Source organism: Panthera tigris, chromosome C1 (assembly GCF_018350195.1).
Source record: "Panthera tigris isolate Pti1 chromosome C1, P.tigris_Pti1_mat1.1, whole genome shotgun sequence".
In the NCBI taxonomy this organism is placed as follows: domain Eukaryota; kingdom Metazoa; phylum Chordata; class Mammalia; order Carnivora; family Felidae; genus Panthera; species Panthera tigris.
This window is the reverse complement of record NC_056667.1, coordinates 23433777-23451217: the sequence shown is the minus strand read 5'-3', so window position 1 is coordinate 23451217 and position 17441 is coordinate 23433777. Positions and strand designations below refer to the sequence as shown.

The 17441-nt window shown below is 53.0% G+C and overlaps 1 protein-coding gene across 1 annotated transcript in view; it reads left to right on the top strand.

Moving 5' to 3' along the window:
- Positions 1 to 7549: 7549 nt before the first annotated feature.
- The window catches only part of NKAIN1 (sodium/potassium transporting ATPase interacting 1), a 39158-nt gene continuing 29266 nt past the window's right edge, over positions 7550 to 17441 (top strand). Inside the window, exon 1 of the mRNA XM_042996165.1 lies at positions 7550 to 7654. Within this exon, the coding sequence (XP_042852099.1) occupies positions 7601 to 7654 (54 nt within the window). The 5' untranslated portion in view covers positions 7550 to 7600. The remainder of the gene's footprint in view (positions 7655 to 17441) is intronic.

Below are 17441 nucleotides of genomic sequence, written 5' to 3'. Positions count from 1 at the left end.
TGGAGTTAGAGCAAGTTTTACCGAGGAAATGAGTCTTAAAGAATCTTCAGTTTTTTTTTTTTAACGTTTATTTATTTTTGAGACAGAGAGAGAGCATGAACAGGGGAGGGGCAGAGAGAGAGGGAGACACAGAATCTGAAACAGGCTCCAGGCTCCGAGCTGTCAGCACAGAGCCCGACAGGGGGCTCGAACTCATGGACCGCGAGATCATGACCTGAGCCGAAGTCGGACGCTTCACCGACCGAGCCACCCAGGCGCCCCAAGAATCTTAAAGGAGCCTTGGAACCCGGGGAGAAGCGCGCGGGAGCTGGGAGCTGGGAAGTATAGTTGAGGTGATGGGGAAAAAAAAAAAAAAAACAGGGACAGCAGCACAGATCACCAAATCGGGTGTGTTCAAAAACGACACACCGCACGAGGTAGTGGTAACAGCATGCTGGGGGAGTTGCAGGCAGATGAGGAGGAACCTCGGGAAGCACTGGAGCAGGATCGCAAAGGGTTTCGAAAGCTAGGGTGGCAGATTTGGGGCTCTTTCTGTGGAAAGGGAGCCAGCGGAGGTCGCGACTCCGCACAGGAGGACGACCACGCCTGAGGATGCTTTCGGTTCTGGGTACCCTCTCAGAAGATCATCGCGAGGAATGGTTGTGGGAACTAGGGGAGACAGATCACTGTCTTCGTAAGGCAAATGGCTACGCTGGACAAGAGAAAACACTCATTCTGGGAAGCTTCAAAGTGCAGAGCCAAGGCAAAGTGGAATTTAAGAGGCAGATTTGCACTCAACAGAGAAAGCAGCTGAATCAGAGCTGCCCACGGGTGGAAGGATAGAGAGTTCCTCCCCTCTGGAGGTGTGCAAGCGGAAGCTGGGTGACCATTTGACAGAAGTGTCTGTGTTGTATTGATTCAGAGGGCGCAGGCTGTTCATAGAATCCCCGGGGAGTATATTTCAAAATCCCGGTAAGCAGATCCTGCCTCCAGAGATGCTGTTTGGGCTGGGCCGGTGTGGGGGCCCCGATCCGGACACAGATGGTCTGCACACTAGCATCAGGAGCCATGCGATTAGAGGACCCCTTTCCCAGCTCCGCTGTCCCATGATTATAGATGCCATTTGCCTCAGACTCTAAGATGGTAATTTTAGGATTCAGTGAATTGTTTTCTGTGAAAGGCCACCTGGGTGATGGCTTATGGAAAATGATAAGGGGTGGGGAGCCAGCAGGGGACTGGGAATCCTGTCAGGGCCTGGGGGCTTGAGGCCCGAGCTAACCCTGCCTGTCTTCCTATCCCCAGGTGGCCCCTAGAAAAACCCCGTGTATAATGAAGGCCCAGCGAAGTGTGGGGCTGATTGGAGGGGCCATCTCACAATGTCTCCAGCTCAGCTGGCCTGAGGGCAAACTAACGGGAAGCCCATGTGGCCACCAAGGGCTAGTGGAAAGGGAGATTTGTCTCGGCTGTCAGCAGATGCTGTGCTAGGGATTCTGGACCCCAGAGCCCCAGACAAGGAGACGAAACGTTCTCTGAGCTGTTTAGGGTTTTCCTGACCTAGACCCTAAACCCTGCCCTGTTCCATCCTATTCTTTTTCTCTCAACCATTCCTTCTTATCAGAGCTTTTTTTTTTTTTTTTTTTTTTTCCTTTTAAGATTTGCTCTAGGAGCACCTGGGTGGGTCAGTCGGTGGAGCGTCAGACTTCGGCTCGCGTCATGATCTCACGGTTTGTGAGTTCGAGCCCCGTGTCGGGCTCTGTGCTGACAGCTCGGAGCCTGGAGCCTGCTTCGGATTCTGTGTCTCCTCTTTCTGCCCATCCCCTGCTTGTGCTCTCTCTCTCTGTCTCTCAAAAATGAATAAAAGCAAAAAAAAAAAATAAGATTTGCTCTAAAACTGGGATTTTAAAGGAAGGTGGTTGGAGAGGCGAGGTGGCAGTAAGGAGGCAATAGGAAGAAGTTTGTGCAGAAGTTAAAGAAAGGAGGGGCTCACAGTTCCTGAAACACCCCTGGCTGTTAGACGCTTCTGTGTCTGCATTTCTTTTTGACCTGGCAACCTATATTTCAGTCAGCATCTCCTTTTCTCTGAAGTTTTCCATCACTACCTAATCCCAAGCAGAGTTAACCATTCTTTCCACCATTCTTGTAGGTGCTAGGCCTCTCTATTCATTGTAGTAACTGAATGTTTATATGTTCTGCCTCGGCCACAGGCCCACGAGTCCCAAACTCAGGTGCCATCAGGGGCCAGAGAGGGAAGGCAATGGGTGAAGCAGCCAGGTTCAAGAAAATAAGCAATGGGGGCTCCTGACTGGCTCAGTGGGTAGAGCATGCAACTCTTGATCTTGGGGTTGTAAGTACGAGCCTCACTTTGTATATAGAGATTACTTAGAAGAAAGGAAGGAAGGGAGAAGAAAGAAAGATGCCATTCGATGCCAGACGACTGGCCAACAGTGTGCTAACCCCCAAGCCATTATCCCAAGGATTCTCGGGATAGCCTATTCATTTAAAAAAAAAAAAAAATTTAACGTTTATTTTTGAGAGGCAGAGAGAGCACGAGCGGGGGAGGGGCAGAGAGAGAGAGAGACCCAGAATCCGAAGCGGGATCCAGGCTCCGAGCGGCAGCACAGAGCCCGATGCGGGGCGCGAACTCACGAGCCGTGAGATCATGACCTGAGCTGAAGTCGGACACAACCAACTGAGCCGCCCAGGCGCCCCCTATCCTATTCATCTTTGATTCCAGAGCTCCTAGCTCAGTGCCCGGCACGATAATGGTCCCGGGAGGTGAAGGCAGACAGAGAGCAAGTTGCCGGTCTCCTTTCCCCAAACAAACCAGGGCAGTTCCACTTTTTTTGTTGACGAAGTGTATAATTTGTTTCGTAACAGCAAAAGATTCTGCTGTTAAAAAAGGCAAGTTTGGGGGCGTCTGGGTGGCTCAGTCGGTTGAGTGTCCGACTCGGGTGGTGATCTTGAGGTTGTGAGATAGATTCCTGTTGGGCTCTGTGCTGAGCGTGAAGCCTGCTTAAGATTCTCTCTCTCTCCCTCTCTCTGTCCCTCCCTTCCCCCACTCGTGCTCTCTCTCTCTCTCTCTCTCTCAAAATAAATAAGCTTTTTTAAAAGAGAAAGAAAAGTTTGGAAAATGTAAGGAATGGAATAGGAATTTGTTGGTAAAGTGGTTCTGCCTGGGTTCAAATCTTGATTCTGCCATTTCTATGTTACATGATCCTGGGCAAGTGATCTAACCTCTCTGAGCCTCAGTTTCCCCATCTGGAAAAAGAAGGGGATGATGATCATAGCACCTACCTTAAAGGTTCGCTGGGAGGTTTAATGAGTCATTGCATAGAAATTGCCCAGAACAGTGCCTGGTATAGAAATGCTTAAGAGATGTTAGCTGTTGTGATATGATATAAAATACATCTGGTCTTTGTCCCCATTTTTGGCATAGAGCGGCTGTTCACTATGTATCCTTTCTAAGAAACCAGTAAAGGTAAGTGAAGCACCTTCCTGCGTTCTCTGAGCCGTTCACAAGCACATTATCGAACCTAAGGAGGAGATCACGGGCACCCCCGACTTAGAGCTGGTCAGGCAGAAGTAGGGGTGACCACAGACTTGCCGCAGGCATCCGACACGCAGGCGGTCACGTGGGGACTGACCCTGAATTCAGCTGCGGGTCTGCGCTCATTCTGGGTAGTTAGTGTCAGACCCGAAGTGAACTGTTGAACGATCGGCTGGTGTTGGAGAATTGGTTGGTGTCAGAAAATACCCCAGAAACTATCGTTGGTGAGCACGTCCCGGCCTCTAACGTGGAAGAAGGAGAGATTAATTGGCTTCACATTTCGGCCATCTTAGGAGCGAACTTTCTCAGAAGCTTTCCGTGTCGACCCTCACAGGGGCCACGGTGGAAGATTCAGACCCTGTGACCACTTGGTTTAGGGCCAAGGAGGAACTCCTTAGGACCTCATAAATCCCAGGCCTTCCACAGCTCCCCCTGTGCCTCTCTCCGGGGCTGACCATGACTCTGCCTCCTCACTCAGGAAGCGTGGGTATGCTCTGAATCATCTCTGCCCTTTATTTCTAAATCCTGCTTTGTTTGCTCCACAGTCTTTCCCTACTTGAAGGGTTAGTCATCCTTCACGCTGCCAGCTATGACGAGCCCCTCCGGACGTCATCCCCAGCTCCTAACCAACCCCCCCCCCCATGTCTTTCAAAGCTGTTTCTGGCTGTTCCTACAATTGGATTGCCTTCCCCCTTAGAACCCTGGACTTCCAGGTGGTAAAGAGGGCACAAAGTATGCTGAAGCCTGAGGCCAGGAAGATCATTCATTTACCACGTGTTTGCTGACTCCCGACGTGATCCCAGCCCCGTGAGATGCAAAGGTAATTTATGACACTGTTGCTGGCTCCCCATAGAGCGCACAGTCTATTGGGGGAGACCAGCGACATCAGAAAAGTACAGCATATCCCAGTAAAAGTGCTAACGGAGGTATCGCACAGACCACTGCCAGCCCAAAGGTGAGGCACTGCGCCAGGTGACAGAGAGTTAAGGAAGGCCTCTGAGGGGAAGTGACTGTGGAGCTAAGATTCGAAATGGGAAGTTCTCCGGGCTGGGAATTTGGATGGGAGATGTACTCCAGACAGCACAAAATGGGCGAAGCCTGTGTGTGCGTGGATTCATCAGGGCAGGACTTGGGCTAAATGGAACGACCGGGGGCCAGAGGCTAATTCTGAGGTCAGACAAGCCATCTCTTGGCCCGTGGGTCAGACTTGAAAGCGAGTCAGCCAGGCCCGGGAACATGATGCGATACAGCCGAGAGCCTGGCAAGGGCTGGTCACAGCCCCAGCAGAAGGACTGAATGGGATGATATATGCCAAGTGCCTGGCTCAGAGGAAGCGCTCAATAAGCTATCGCTATTATTGTTATTATTACCGATTTGCATTGTTAGAGTCTCGGAGGGAACTGACAGAGGCTCTATCTGGAAGAGGCCCCAGAGAGGGTCTGCTAGAGAACCATTACATCTGGGCCGAGGCTTCGTGGGGCTCGTTCTTATTCTTTTGTGGGAAACAGACTCTTTGAAGAATCTGATGAAAGCTGTCGGGGCCTCTCCCCAGAAAAAGGCACATCTGCTCGCACGAAGCTTTGCATATTATTTCAGGGACTTCACAGACTCCTGGAAGCCTGTCTAGTCATAGAACCTGGTTGGACACAGCTGTTACTCGCCAAGCATGACTGAAAAAAAGTTCCCACTGTTACCTTATTTTATTCTTCCACGTGAAAACCTCAGCACATGTACTTTCAACCCTATGAATATCCTGTGTGTGTGTGTGTTCTGTTTATTTATTTTTGAGAGAGAGCGTGTGCACAAGTGGGGGCGAGGCAAGAGAGAGAGGGAGACACAGAATCTGAAGCAGGCTCCAGGCTCTGAGACATCAGCACAGAGCCCAATGCAGGGCTTGAACTCACAAACCGTGAGATCATGACCTGAGCCAAAGTCGGATGCTTAACTCTGAACGGACTGAGCCACCCAGGGGCCCGCCTGTAGCCTGTGTGTTTTAAAATACCAAGCAGCATGCTGAGGAATTGCTGGGGGAGGGGGACCAGAGAAGAGCCCATTTTATTTTTATTTTTATTTAAAAAAAATTTTTTTTAACGTTTATTTATTTTTGAGACAGAGAGAGACAGAGCATGAACAGGGGAGGAGCAGACAGAGAGGGAGACACAGAATCTGAAACAGGCTCCAGGCTCTGAGCTGTCAGCACAGAGCCCGATGCGGGGCTCGAACTCACGGACCGTGAGATCATGACCTGAGCCGAAGTCAGACGCCTAACCGACCAAGCCACCCAGGCACCCCATGAGAAGAGCCCATTTTAGTAGTCCAGGGAGGAGAGGGGGCTGGCCTCTGGCTATTCGGGTCCAGAACCATGGGTCTGAATCCGTATCACGCTGCCCCCCACCCCCGCCCCCGGGTCAGGAGGGCTGGCCAGAATGGAGACTATGGGAAGAATTGGCAACCTTCTGTTCCTTCTGTCAGAACACTGTTCACCACTCCTCTGCCTCTCCTTCCCTCCTATTGTCTTCTCAATATTAACGTCATTTCCCCAAGGAGGCCCTTCCTGGTCTCCACACCTGGATTGTGCCCCCTTCTTCTCTTTTCCTCTTTATTGTCCTTTAAAGCACTCATCAGAATCCATCATTATGTATTTATTTGTATGTTTCTTGTAATGACAACCCCTCATTGGACTGTTTTCTCACTGAGCACAGAGACTGGTGCATCCCCTTCTCCCCAGCGGAGATCCTGGCCCATAGTAGGTATTTCATAGACCTTAGCTGGAAGGTACGGTTCACAGAATGGTCAGATGGGATATAGAGGAGCCCAGAGGATGCCTCAGGGAGTTCCACCTGAGTGATCCTAACCACCAAGATGACTCAGAAGTTAGGAGTGAGGCGGGGGGGGGGGGGGGGGGGGGGGGGTTACATAGATTTGGCATGTGTTTGGAAGTTGGAGTGCTTTTCAGAGTATCTTGAAGAAGGCAGTCTTCTGCTGACTCCCTCCTCACTGCAGCCTCGGTTAGGGGTTAGGGGCAGGCCACAGCCCCCCTGCGCCAACCTCTGTCTCTGCCATCAGGCAGCTCACCCACATGCCTCTGGGAGCTTGTCTGTTCCCTGGGAAGCTCAGTGGGTTCTGGAACAGCGCCGCAGTGCTCATCTCTGGATCCCAGGCGCCCCCAGGGGTGTGTATGCAGTCCCGGCTCAGTAAATGCCAGTAGAAGGAAAGAGGGAAGAACGAAAATGTGACCACTCAGGAGGGAGGCGGGGGTGAGGAGCAGACCTGGGAACCAGAGTGGCAGGAGAGGTCCAAGGCTGGAACCCCGGGGTGGGGGAGTCCTACAGACAGGGCGGAGAGAGGAGTGCTCCAGCACCCTCAGCGGGCCAGGCACAGGGCTAAGTGCTTTATTCACACAACAGCTTTTCACCTTGGCAACTCCGAAGCACACGTTATTCCCACTTTGCTAAGAAACCTGAGGCCCAGAGGGGCGACGTGACTCGCCCAAGGTCACACAGCCCGTGAAGTCCGGCTTTGACCCAGGGCTGTCCACCCCCAAGCCTGCACTCTTCCACTCCCTCCCCGTCTCTCCCTCCACCCTCCACTTCCCTACCCCTTCTCCCCTCCCCTCTGCTCCCGAGGCCGCCCCGCCCCGCCCCTCCCTTACTCCCTCCCGGTGGCGGCGGCGGAGCCACGTGGTGGGGCCGGGAAGCCGCGGCCGCCGAGCGCCCGGGCGGCTGCCCCAGCTGGGCAGTGCTGCTGTGCGCCGCGCTCGGTGCCCGCGCTCCCCGCTCCGCGCTCCCCGCCAGCCGCCCCGGGGCAGGAGGCGCGCCTGGCGGCCGGCCGGCCAGACAAAGGAGGCGCGGCGCGGCGGAGCCGGCGCGGGCCAGCGGACCATGGACTCGGGGCGCGAGCGGCCGGCCCCAGCCCTGAGGACCCGGCGCCCCCGGGCCCGGCCCTAGGCGCCCGGCTCCGCCGCCCGGGGCGCGCAGCGGGGAGGACGCGGAGCCCGTGCGGCGCGGAGGAGGAGGCGGCGGCCGCCGAGCTAGAGGGGCGCCGCGGCGGACGGCCCGCGCGGCCCCCGGAGCCATGGGCAAGTGCAGCGGGCGCTGCACGCTCGTCGCCTTCTGCTGCCTGCAGCTGGTGAGCGCCGGGCGGCCGGGGCCGGGTGGGGCGCGGCGGGGCGGGTCCCGGGCGTGCGGGTGGGCTACACAGCCCGTGTGTGTCTCCGTGTGTGTCTGCCGCGAGTCCCGGGTGGGGGGTGGGCTGGAGTCACGGGGCGGACGGGCGGAGCCTGCTCCTGCTGGCCCGGCTGGCTCTTTGTGTGCGCTTCTCGCCCGGCTCTCCCCGGTCCCCGAGTGCGTCCTGTGCGCCGGTCCCCCGCCCGCCCGGCACCGTGCGAGTGGCCTGCTGTGGGACTGTGGCTCGCTGGGGCCGGGGGTGTGTCCCGGGCTGCTGAGCTGGATCCCTTGAGGTCCCTGCTGGGTGTTTTCCTCTAGATTATTCGAGTGCGCGGCTCTCCTGTCCTCCGGGTCTGTGCCCGCGCGAGTGTTGCTCACAAAGTCTCTGCTCCTCCGTGTGTGTTTGTGTGTGTGTTTGTCTCCGGCTTTCTCCTTGCTGTGTCTCTAGATCTCTAACCCTTTCCTGGTCCACGTTCATCTGTGTGTATTGGGATCTTAGACTCCAAGAACCGTTCACTCCTCCTTTGTGCTGTAGCTGCCTGCCTCCCCCCTCCTGACTGAGCAAGCCTGGGTGGGAATGGAGACCCGCCTCTCTGGAGAGAGTCACCAGGAGCTGCCGGGTCCTGGGCCAGTCTGACAAACTGGGTGCTGGCTGCCCTCCTTGCTTTGGCTGTGGCCACTGCGGCTGGGGGGTGGGGGGTGGGGGAGCTCTCCATCAGTCGTACCTGAGTGTCATGGGTGGGGACCCGCAGACAAGCCCTTGACCGGCACCAGTGAGGGATGGGTGCCCTGGGTGGGGAGGGGAGCATCTGGGGAAACCATGCCCAACCCCGGCTTAGGCAACTCTGCTTCTCCTCTGAGGGAGGCCAGTGGAGTGAATTTGGGGGCTCACGAGGACCAGGTCTGCTCTTCCCTTCAGGCTCTGGCAGGTGAAGTTGGGAAGCGGGTTAAAGAGAGGTCAGGGTCTCCCGCCTAACCCTAGAGCTCAGGCCTGGCGACCGGGGGGGGGGGGGGGGGGGGGGGGGGGGGGGGGGTTTGAAGCTGTGCTGAGCTTCTAGGCAGAGGTGCGTGGGGACCTCCACGGGCAGGAGTCCGGGCTGGGTGTGAGGTGGGGGAACCTGAGCCTCACTGGTGCCTAACTCCACAGCCTCGTCTCCACGGTTGCCTGCGCCCACCGCGCCTCCTCCAGCACAGGTGCACACAATAGCTCCGAGGGACGCGTTGAGTCTGGACGTGCAGACCTCCTCATTCATCTTGCTTCTCTCCTCTTGGGGACGCCAGCCCCAAACTTGCCAGCCACAGACTTGCTCTCTTGGGCAGTGGTAGAAACAGCCAGGCCCTGAGGGTAGTAGCCCTGCTCCCAGCTGTGGGATGCAGGGCAAGCGACTTCCCTTCGCCAGGCTGCTTTGGTCCGCCTGTCTGGAAATTGCCCATCCTTGAGGGTTGCGGGGGGCGGGGTGGGGGGGGGAATTAATTAAAATCAGGTAGAGTGGAAACTCCAGAAGGGCAGAGATTATCTGTTTTGTTCCCTACTAAATCCCCAGCAGCTGGAACCGTGCCTGGCACTCCATTAATATTTGTAAAATAAATTAATGAATCAGGTATCTGGCAACGCCTGGCTCACAGTAGAAACACCCTTCTTTATCTACTTGGAGGAATATAAAATGCCAAGGAGTGATGAAACTTTTCGGAGGTTTGTTTTTTTTTTTTTTCCTGTGTGTTAATTTTTAATTTTTAAACTAGGACTTTTTTCATGCTTAAAAAAAGTTACATACATATTGTAAAAATGAACCCGTCCGTAGTCAAACGGCAGAACTTAAACGTACATTTGCCTCCATGCCTGTCCCACACCCCAAAGGTAGGCACTGTTGTTAGTCTGCCCCGTGCTTGTTCTCTGCTGCTGCCGACAGCGGTTAGCTTTGGGGAGCATTTACTAGGATGTTGGGTGCTCTTGTAAGCCCTTTTCCACGTATTTACTAATTTAATCCTCATATCCCGTAAAGTAACCTGCCCAGAGTTCTACAGCTAAGCACCAGGCTTTGAAGCCAGGCAGGTGACCAGCATTCTCTGTTGCCTTCTTAATTATAAAATAAGTACTTCTGGCCCAGAGCAATCAGGGGTTCTTTGTCCTTACTACTCCCAGCCTCCAGAACTCTCCCCAGCTAAGCTAACCCCACCCTTCTGCTTAGAGAGTTTGCCAGCATAGGGACTCTGGAAGTAGGCGAGACCTGGGTCGGATTCTGACTCTAATACATCTTGGCTGGGTGGCTTCGGACAACTTATGGGAATTACGTGAGATAATTTGGGGGGAGGGCGTGCTCCAAGAAGGGACTTGGAAATCGATCTCTTGCCTCTGTTCTGTCTGGGCAGATTGCAGAGCGGGTCCCTTCAGCTGTCACTAACTCCCAGGAGCTTCTGCTGCCTAGCAGCTTCTGTCATGTACTCCTGGATGCTGGAATCCACCAGCCTGACATCATCCCAGAGAGAAGGGAGCCTGTTTTCTCACCCGGTGGAAAGGGGCCGGGAAGGAAAAGGCTGTTAAATGTTTCTCAGCTGAAAACTTTAGAAGACGAGCTGTCACTTTTCTCTTTTGGACGGGGTTTGATCGTTATGATGAAACAGGCTAGCTCTGAACACTCTTCTGTAGTTGGGATAGACTGGCTTTGGGTGAGGGAGTAGGGGTGAGTGTTTACTGGAGGGTAGAAGGGGCAAGTGGGAGCTGTACCGTTCAGAGGGACAAGTGTAGGGACAGGGCTGGGGAGTTTGATAGGACAGGGCTGGGTTCGAGTCCTGGCTTTGTCACTTCCTAGCCATGTGGTCTTAGGCAAGTTGCTTACCCTCTCTGAGCCACAATGTTGTCACCTGTGAAAAAGAGATAATATAAACCGTTCTGAATTCTTAGGGTCGTTGTGAGGGGTAAATGCGTATAACGAACTTAGCATTGTGCCAGGCACAGAGTGAGCATTCAATCAACTATAGCTTCTTCCTGTCATCATAATGATATATACCATGGGACGCTTTCCTGGAATTGTGGCCCAAATGTATCCAGGTCCCCCTCGCCCTGCAGTCTTCCTTTGTGGGAAGCAGCAGGTAGCTGGGTGCTGAGCTGACAGAAGGCTTGGATTCAAGTACAGTTCTGCCACTGACATCCTGTAAACTCAGACAAGTCTTTTTCCCGCTGCAAGCTTTGGTCTCTTCCATCTGTAAGATGGGAAGCACTCCTGGTCTGTGTCTCTGGGGTCCTGCCAGTTCTATCCATCGGGGACTGTGGGACCACGTCCAGCTGGCCCTGGAGGTTTCAGGGCGTCTCCGTCCGGTGCCATTCTGCAGAACGTCTTGGGTCCCTTCCTTTCCCGAGTTCTACTCAGTGTATCATCTTTTCTTTTTTTTTTAATGTTTATTTACTTATTTTGAGAGAGAGAAAGCATGCATGAGCGGGGGAAGGGCAGAGAGAGAGAGTGGGAGAGAGAGAGAATCTCAAGCAGGCTCCTAGCTATCAGCACAGAGCCCCAGTGAACCCATGAACCCTGAGATCATGCCCTGAGCGAAAATCAAGAGTCAGATGCTCAACCGACTGAGCCACCCACGTGCTCCTACTTAGTATATCGTCTTGACCTTTTAAATGCCGTTCACTCCCGGAATGTTACGTGTGTCTCCTTTCCTTCCCCCTGTCCAACCCCTGCCCTTCTTTCCAGGTCCGCCTCCTTCCTGAGACCTTACAGGCCACTCTGTTCTTCCTGTAAGATGAACCAAGGAGATTTGCCCAAGGGAATCCTCATCAGTTTCTTCTTCATCATCATTATCGCTCCCATTTCTGGAGTCCTGTGCTAAGCACTTTATATGCATTACCTCATTTAACCAAATGAGCTTACATATGTAGAGTGTTTGGCAAAGTGCCTGGTGCATGTTAAATGATCGATAAACGTTAGCTTTTTTTTTTTTTTTTTTTTTTTTTTTTTGCCTACTGTCTTTATCCTTATCGTTATTCCACACAGTGGGATGGATGTTCTCGCTATCCCCTATTTCAGATGAGGAAACTGAGGCTCAGGAAGGTGACGAAGTTCACCCGAGGTCTCTAAGCTAGCCAGTGGCAGGACCAGGATGGGCGCCCTCTCCTGCCCGAGCGGAGAGCCACCCTCTCCGCCTGTGCCCGTCGGCCGCTCATGTTTATGCAGTGTGTGCCCTCAGACCGGTCTCTTCGCTGCCTCAAGCCTCAGTTTCCTCATCTGAACATGGTAATATTTCAGTGGGATCGTGCACGTGCCTGGCACGGTGAGCCATTGAGTGCTCAGTGATACATCACTGCCATGGTGGTTCTCTGTCCCAGCCCTGGGTGACCTTGGACACCTGCATTCACTCCTCTGGGCTTTTGTTTCTTCCTCCCTCAAAGAGAAAGAGTCCCCCCCCCCCCCACCTTGCAGGGTTGTAGAAAAGGGGTTAGCCAGGTGCCGTGCACATAGTAGGTATTTAGAGAAACGCTGCCTGCTCGTCCCTTCTGGAAAGCTCTTCTTTCTGGAAGGTGGTGTGTGAGGGGGAAAATATGTAGCTTCCTGCTGAGCTGGGAGTAATGGTGTGAAACGTGGTCAACCTGATTGATGTCGTTATTAGCAATAGTGATGGTAAGGACTGGAGGGAGCGCGCTCTGAAGCAGCTTCGTCTGCAAGCTGGTGGCTTCCCGGGGAGGGTCTGCTCTGCTCTAGGTGCCTCGGGTTCTCCAGCCGGGCTCTGGAGTCAGGAGCACAGAGCACAGAATTGTCTGGGCCACTGACCGTTTTTGTTCCTCGTATCCCTTTGCACCACTGCGGGGGTAGTCCGCTCCCTGCTGCAGATGGACAGGCTGAGACCAAACAGCCCTGAAGACCCTTACGAGGCAGGTAGAGCAAGGTGGAAGAGAAAAGAAAGCCTGGGGGAGGGGTGGGGCACGGGAGGGCCCTAGTTTGGCTCCTTTGTAGGGGTAGGCGGGTGCAGGTTTTTGAGATAAGTGCCCCGTCACTGGCAGCTGCTCTGAGATCTGGCACAGGGGTCAGGAGCCCTACCTCTGGGGTCAGTCAGATCGACATCGCTGCCTCGCTTTGTGACTCCCAGCAGGTCCCTTACCCTCTCTGAGCCTCCGCCTCTCTCCTGTGAAGCAGTCAGAACATCAGCTCGTACCCCGTGGCAGCTTGGGGGGACCCCATGAGACGGCATAGGCATCGTGCCAACGGGGATTGCTCCCTATGGCTCCCTGCCATTTGCCTCGAGACTTGGACAGGCCACTGCAGCCCCCTCTCTGCCGGGGTCAGAGATTTTAGCGGTCAGAGTAATTTCCATAAACTCTTCAGGTCTCAGTTTCTTTACGTGGCAAATGGACGGTTTGGAGGGAAATAATGACAGCAACTACTCTCCTATGAGCCAGGCCCTGGGCTCAGCACTTCACATACCTAGTCCCTCGTTGCTGTCTGGATTATCCATAGCCACATAGATAGCAGGGACAGAATGAGCATTTAAACCCCAGACTTTCTGAGCTGCTTGTCCCCCATTTCTGCGCACCCCAAGGCCTGTGCTGAGTGGAAGGTTGCTAAGAGGTAGGTTGAGGGAAAGTTATCCAAGGAAGAAATTAACCTGTATTCAAGACCCATGAGCCCTCAGGCTCAGGTGTGGTTTTGATACCCATTTCCTGATGGGCATACTGAGGCCGGACATTGAAGTGACTTGTCACCGAGGAAACAGAAGATACAGTCTGGGCCTCAGATGAGTGATCGAGGGAAGAAGATTTGAGAATGCTTGTAAAATCTGGACCAAGCAGGGATGGTCAACGTGATGACTGACATCTCTTCCGTCCTCTGGCTTCAGGGGCATAGGGGTGATGAGCAAGTTGAGACCCGAGATGTGGTTTTTGTTTGGGGTGGTTTTTGTTTGGGGTTTTTATTTTTATCCCTTTTTTAAAGCAGTCTCTATGCTCAATGTGGGGCTCGAACTCACAACCCCAAGATCAAGAGTCTCATGCTTCACCTACTGAGCCATCCAGGTGCCCCAGAGATGTGCTTCTTATTTATTTTATTTATTTTTATTTTTTAAATTAAACTAGAAATTTATTTGTAGAAGGATAGGATTGAGGGGTTTTTTCCTTTTAAAACAACAGTCTGTATGATGTAATGGAAAATATCTTGGATATGAGTAGGATATTCATTCCACTTTTTTTCATTTTATTTTTATAATTTACATCCAAATTAGTTAGCATATAGTGCAACAATCATTTCAGGAGTAGACTCCTTAGTGCCCCTCACCCATTTAGCCCATCCCCCCTCCCACAACCCCTCCAGCAACCCTCAGTTTGTTCTCCATATTTATGAGTCTCTTCTGTTTGGTCCCCCTCCCTGTTTTTAGATTATTTTTGTTTCCCTTCCCTTATGTTCATGTGTTTTGTCTCTTAAAGTCCTCATATGAGTGAAGTCATACGATATTTGTCTTTCTCTAACTGATTTCACTTAGCATAATACCCTCCAGTTCCATCCACGTAGTTGCAAATGGCAAGATTTCATTCTTTTTGATTGCCGAGTAATACTCCATTGTATATATATACCACATCTTCTTTATCCATTCATTCATCCATCGATGGACTTTCGGGCTCTTTCCATACTTTGGCTACTGTTGATAGTGCTGCTATAAACACGGGGGTGCATGTGTCCCTTCGAAACAGCACACCTGTATCCCGTGGATAAATGCCTAGTAGTGCAATTGCTGGGTCGTAGGGTAGTTCTATTTTTAGTTTTTTGAGGAACCTCCATACTGTTTTTCAGACTGGCTGCACCAGCTTGCATTCCCATTTTATTTATTTTTTTTTAATGTTTATTTATATTTGAGAGAGAGAGAGCACAAGCAGGGGAGGGGCAGAGAGAATCCCAAGCAGACTCCAAGCTCTGAGCTGTCAGCACAGAGCCCAGTGCGGGGCTCAAACCCACAAACGGCGAGATCATGACCTGAGCCAAAGTCGGACGCTTAACCGACTGAGCCCCCCAGGCGCCCCGAGATGTGCTTTTTACAAGCTAGTTCCAGGGGCGCCTAGGTGGCTCAGTCGGTTGAGCGTCCGACTTCGGCTCAGGTCATGAGCTCCTGGTTTGCGGGTTTGAGCCCCACATTGGGCTCTGTGCTGACAGTGCAGAGACTGCTTCACATCCTCTGTCCCCCTCTCTGACCTTCCCCCACTCGCACACTCTCTGAAAAATAACATCAAAGAAAATTTTTTTTTAAAGCTAGTTCCAAGCCACAGGGGACGGAGCCAGTTTTGGTAAGAGGGAGCCCAGTAGCAGTGCCCTCGGCCCTCCAGGCCTTGACCTGGAGAGGGAGAGGGCAGGTGAATCAGAGATGCTTCTGCCAGTGAGTACCAAGGTTTTATTTTTATTTTTATTTATTTTTTTAATTTTTTTTAACGTTTATTTATTTTTGAGACAGAGAGAGACAGAGCATGAACGGGGGAGGGTCAGAGAGAGAGGGAGACACAGAATCTGAAACAGGCTCCAGGCTCTGAGCGGTCAGCACAGAGCCCGATGCGGGGCTCGAACTCACCGACTGCGAGATCATGACCTGAGCCTAAGTTGGACGCTTAACAGACCGAGCCACCCAGGCGCCCCAGTACCAAGGTTTTAGAAGAGCTGTTAATGTGGCTGCAGGCTTGACCGTGTTACCTGGCCTCCTGGCCTCTGCCCCTCAAAGCAGCTGGTGAACGAGAGGCAGAGAGGTCAACAGGGAAGAGCTTGAGCTTTGGGGTCAGGCTGGGCTTTGAGTTACATCTCTGCCTCTTTGTAGCTGGGTGACCTTGGGCAAGACACTTAACCTCTCTGAGCTTGCACCTGCAGTTCTCTAAATCAGGATAATAATCTGCCTCTGAGAGTTGCCAGGAGGCTCCTTTGAGATAAACTGTGCTGAGTGGAGCTCACAAAGAGTTCACACTCTTAAATGCTCCAGAAATGGCATAGCACGTTCTATGAATCTGAATACTGTGGCATCTAGGAGAGGGGGCGTGTCCCCTTTTGAATGAGTAGAAGACACAGGTGAAGCAGAAGTTCTAAAGCTGTGTGGCTTTGGCCTTACTGCTCCTCAGTCTTCTCTTCCATAAAATGGGAATAATAAGAGCACCCCCTCACAGGGTGGCCTGAGATAACGCAGAGAGAGCTCTGGGCACAGAGCCCAGCACTCAATCAGAGGGGAGCAGACAGGAAGGTGTGGCCCCTCTATAAAGGGAGAAGCTGACTCATCATCTAAGAGGACCTCCAGCTCTGAGTTAGCAATGAGTTCCATCCTGTCCCAGGTAGAGACCAGACTTGCTGCTACACCAGCCTGTCGTGCTGGAGGGCAGTGGCGAGGATGTGACAATCGGGCTCTGAGCGGAGGGGGACACTCCTGCCTCTGTCAGGTAGTCAGGGGCTCACGTGACCTCTCCTTTCCTCTGCCTTCTGGGTGAGCGTCCATACTGTCCCCGTCCCAGATGCCCACACGGCATATTTGGTTGTAAACTCAAGTCTCAGACCACAGAGTTTCAAGAGCAGGAGGTTCTGACCTATCCCAAACCCCGGGCCGCTGCAGGTCAACTTCTTCAAATCCAGAAAAAAACTAAATCCTGTTGGGTCAGAGAGTAAGAACTGCCACCAGCTAACCCTACCCGGAGTTGCATTCGGCAAATATTTATGAAGCACCCACAAAGTGCCGGGCACAATTCTAGGTGCGAGGTCACCCTGGGGTACAAAGTATGCCCTCTGCTGCAAGTCAGAATCCCGGGGTTCTGGAACTCACTTCCTGTGCATCTTTGAGCTGGCCCTGCCCTTCTCGGGGCCTCATTTTCTCCAGTCTGTGAAACTGGGAGCTGGAGAGGAGATTGTTGAACTCCCATCAGTAGTCTTCAGGTTATCTATCGAGGCTCTGCAGTGGCGGACCGACAGTCAGGTGGTGAGTTCCCTGTCCCTGGCAGGGGTGAAGAATTTGTAAGTTGGATGACCCCTTGGATGTGTGATGGATCTGATGATGATCCAGGTCCCTTGGAAACCACCAGATGCTGGTTCTAGGTCCTGAGAGGGCAGTGGCAATAACATAAAATGGTATCTGTTATGAATAATGAAAATCTGGTGGGCATTTTTGTGCTCCTAGCCAGTTGCTTTGCCTTAATTCAGCATGCTCCCCCTCACCCCATCCCAAGTCACAGAGCCTGGCCGAGCTCTTTACCACCACGTCCACTCTGGCCACCCCGTTGCTCTAGAAAGGGAGGCAGCCCGGGGATTTTCAGGGTAGTGATGGCTCCTAAGCCTCTTTTTTTTTTTTTTTTTTTTTTTGAAGGGGGGGTAGGTTCTGCAGCCCCAGCCTGAGTCAGAGATGTGGGTTTTCAATTACACAATTAAATGCACAATTAGGCATAATTACCAGTGCTCAGAGCCCGAGACTGCTCATAATAGGCGTGTAATCTACTGCAGCCTCTGTTTATACTACTCAGCGCACTCCCTAATGATGCCAGGATGCCTTCACACCGCACGGTTGCCATGGAAACGAGCCCGCCACCACCATGCAGGGCTGACAAATGGTGTTCCAGTCCTGGGCCCCTGGATTGTTTCTGAGGCCTCTGCAGCCAGCCCTCGGGAGTGAAGGGGCTGACGGGGTGGGCCAGGAAGGTGGGTCACCCTCCCTGCTCTGTGACACACCCCGCTGGTTGGAGCCAGCCGGGAAGACAGGAGAAGGGAGCTTCAGCACCCCCCAGCCCCGAGCAAGCCTTAAGCAGGGTGGCC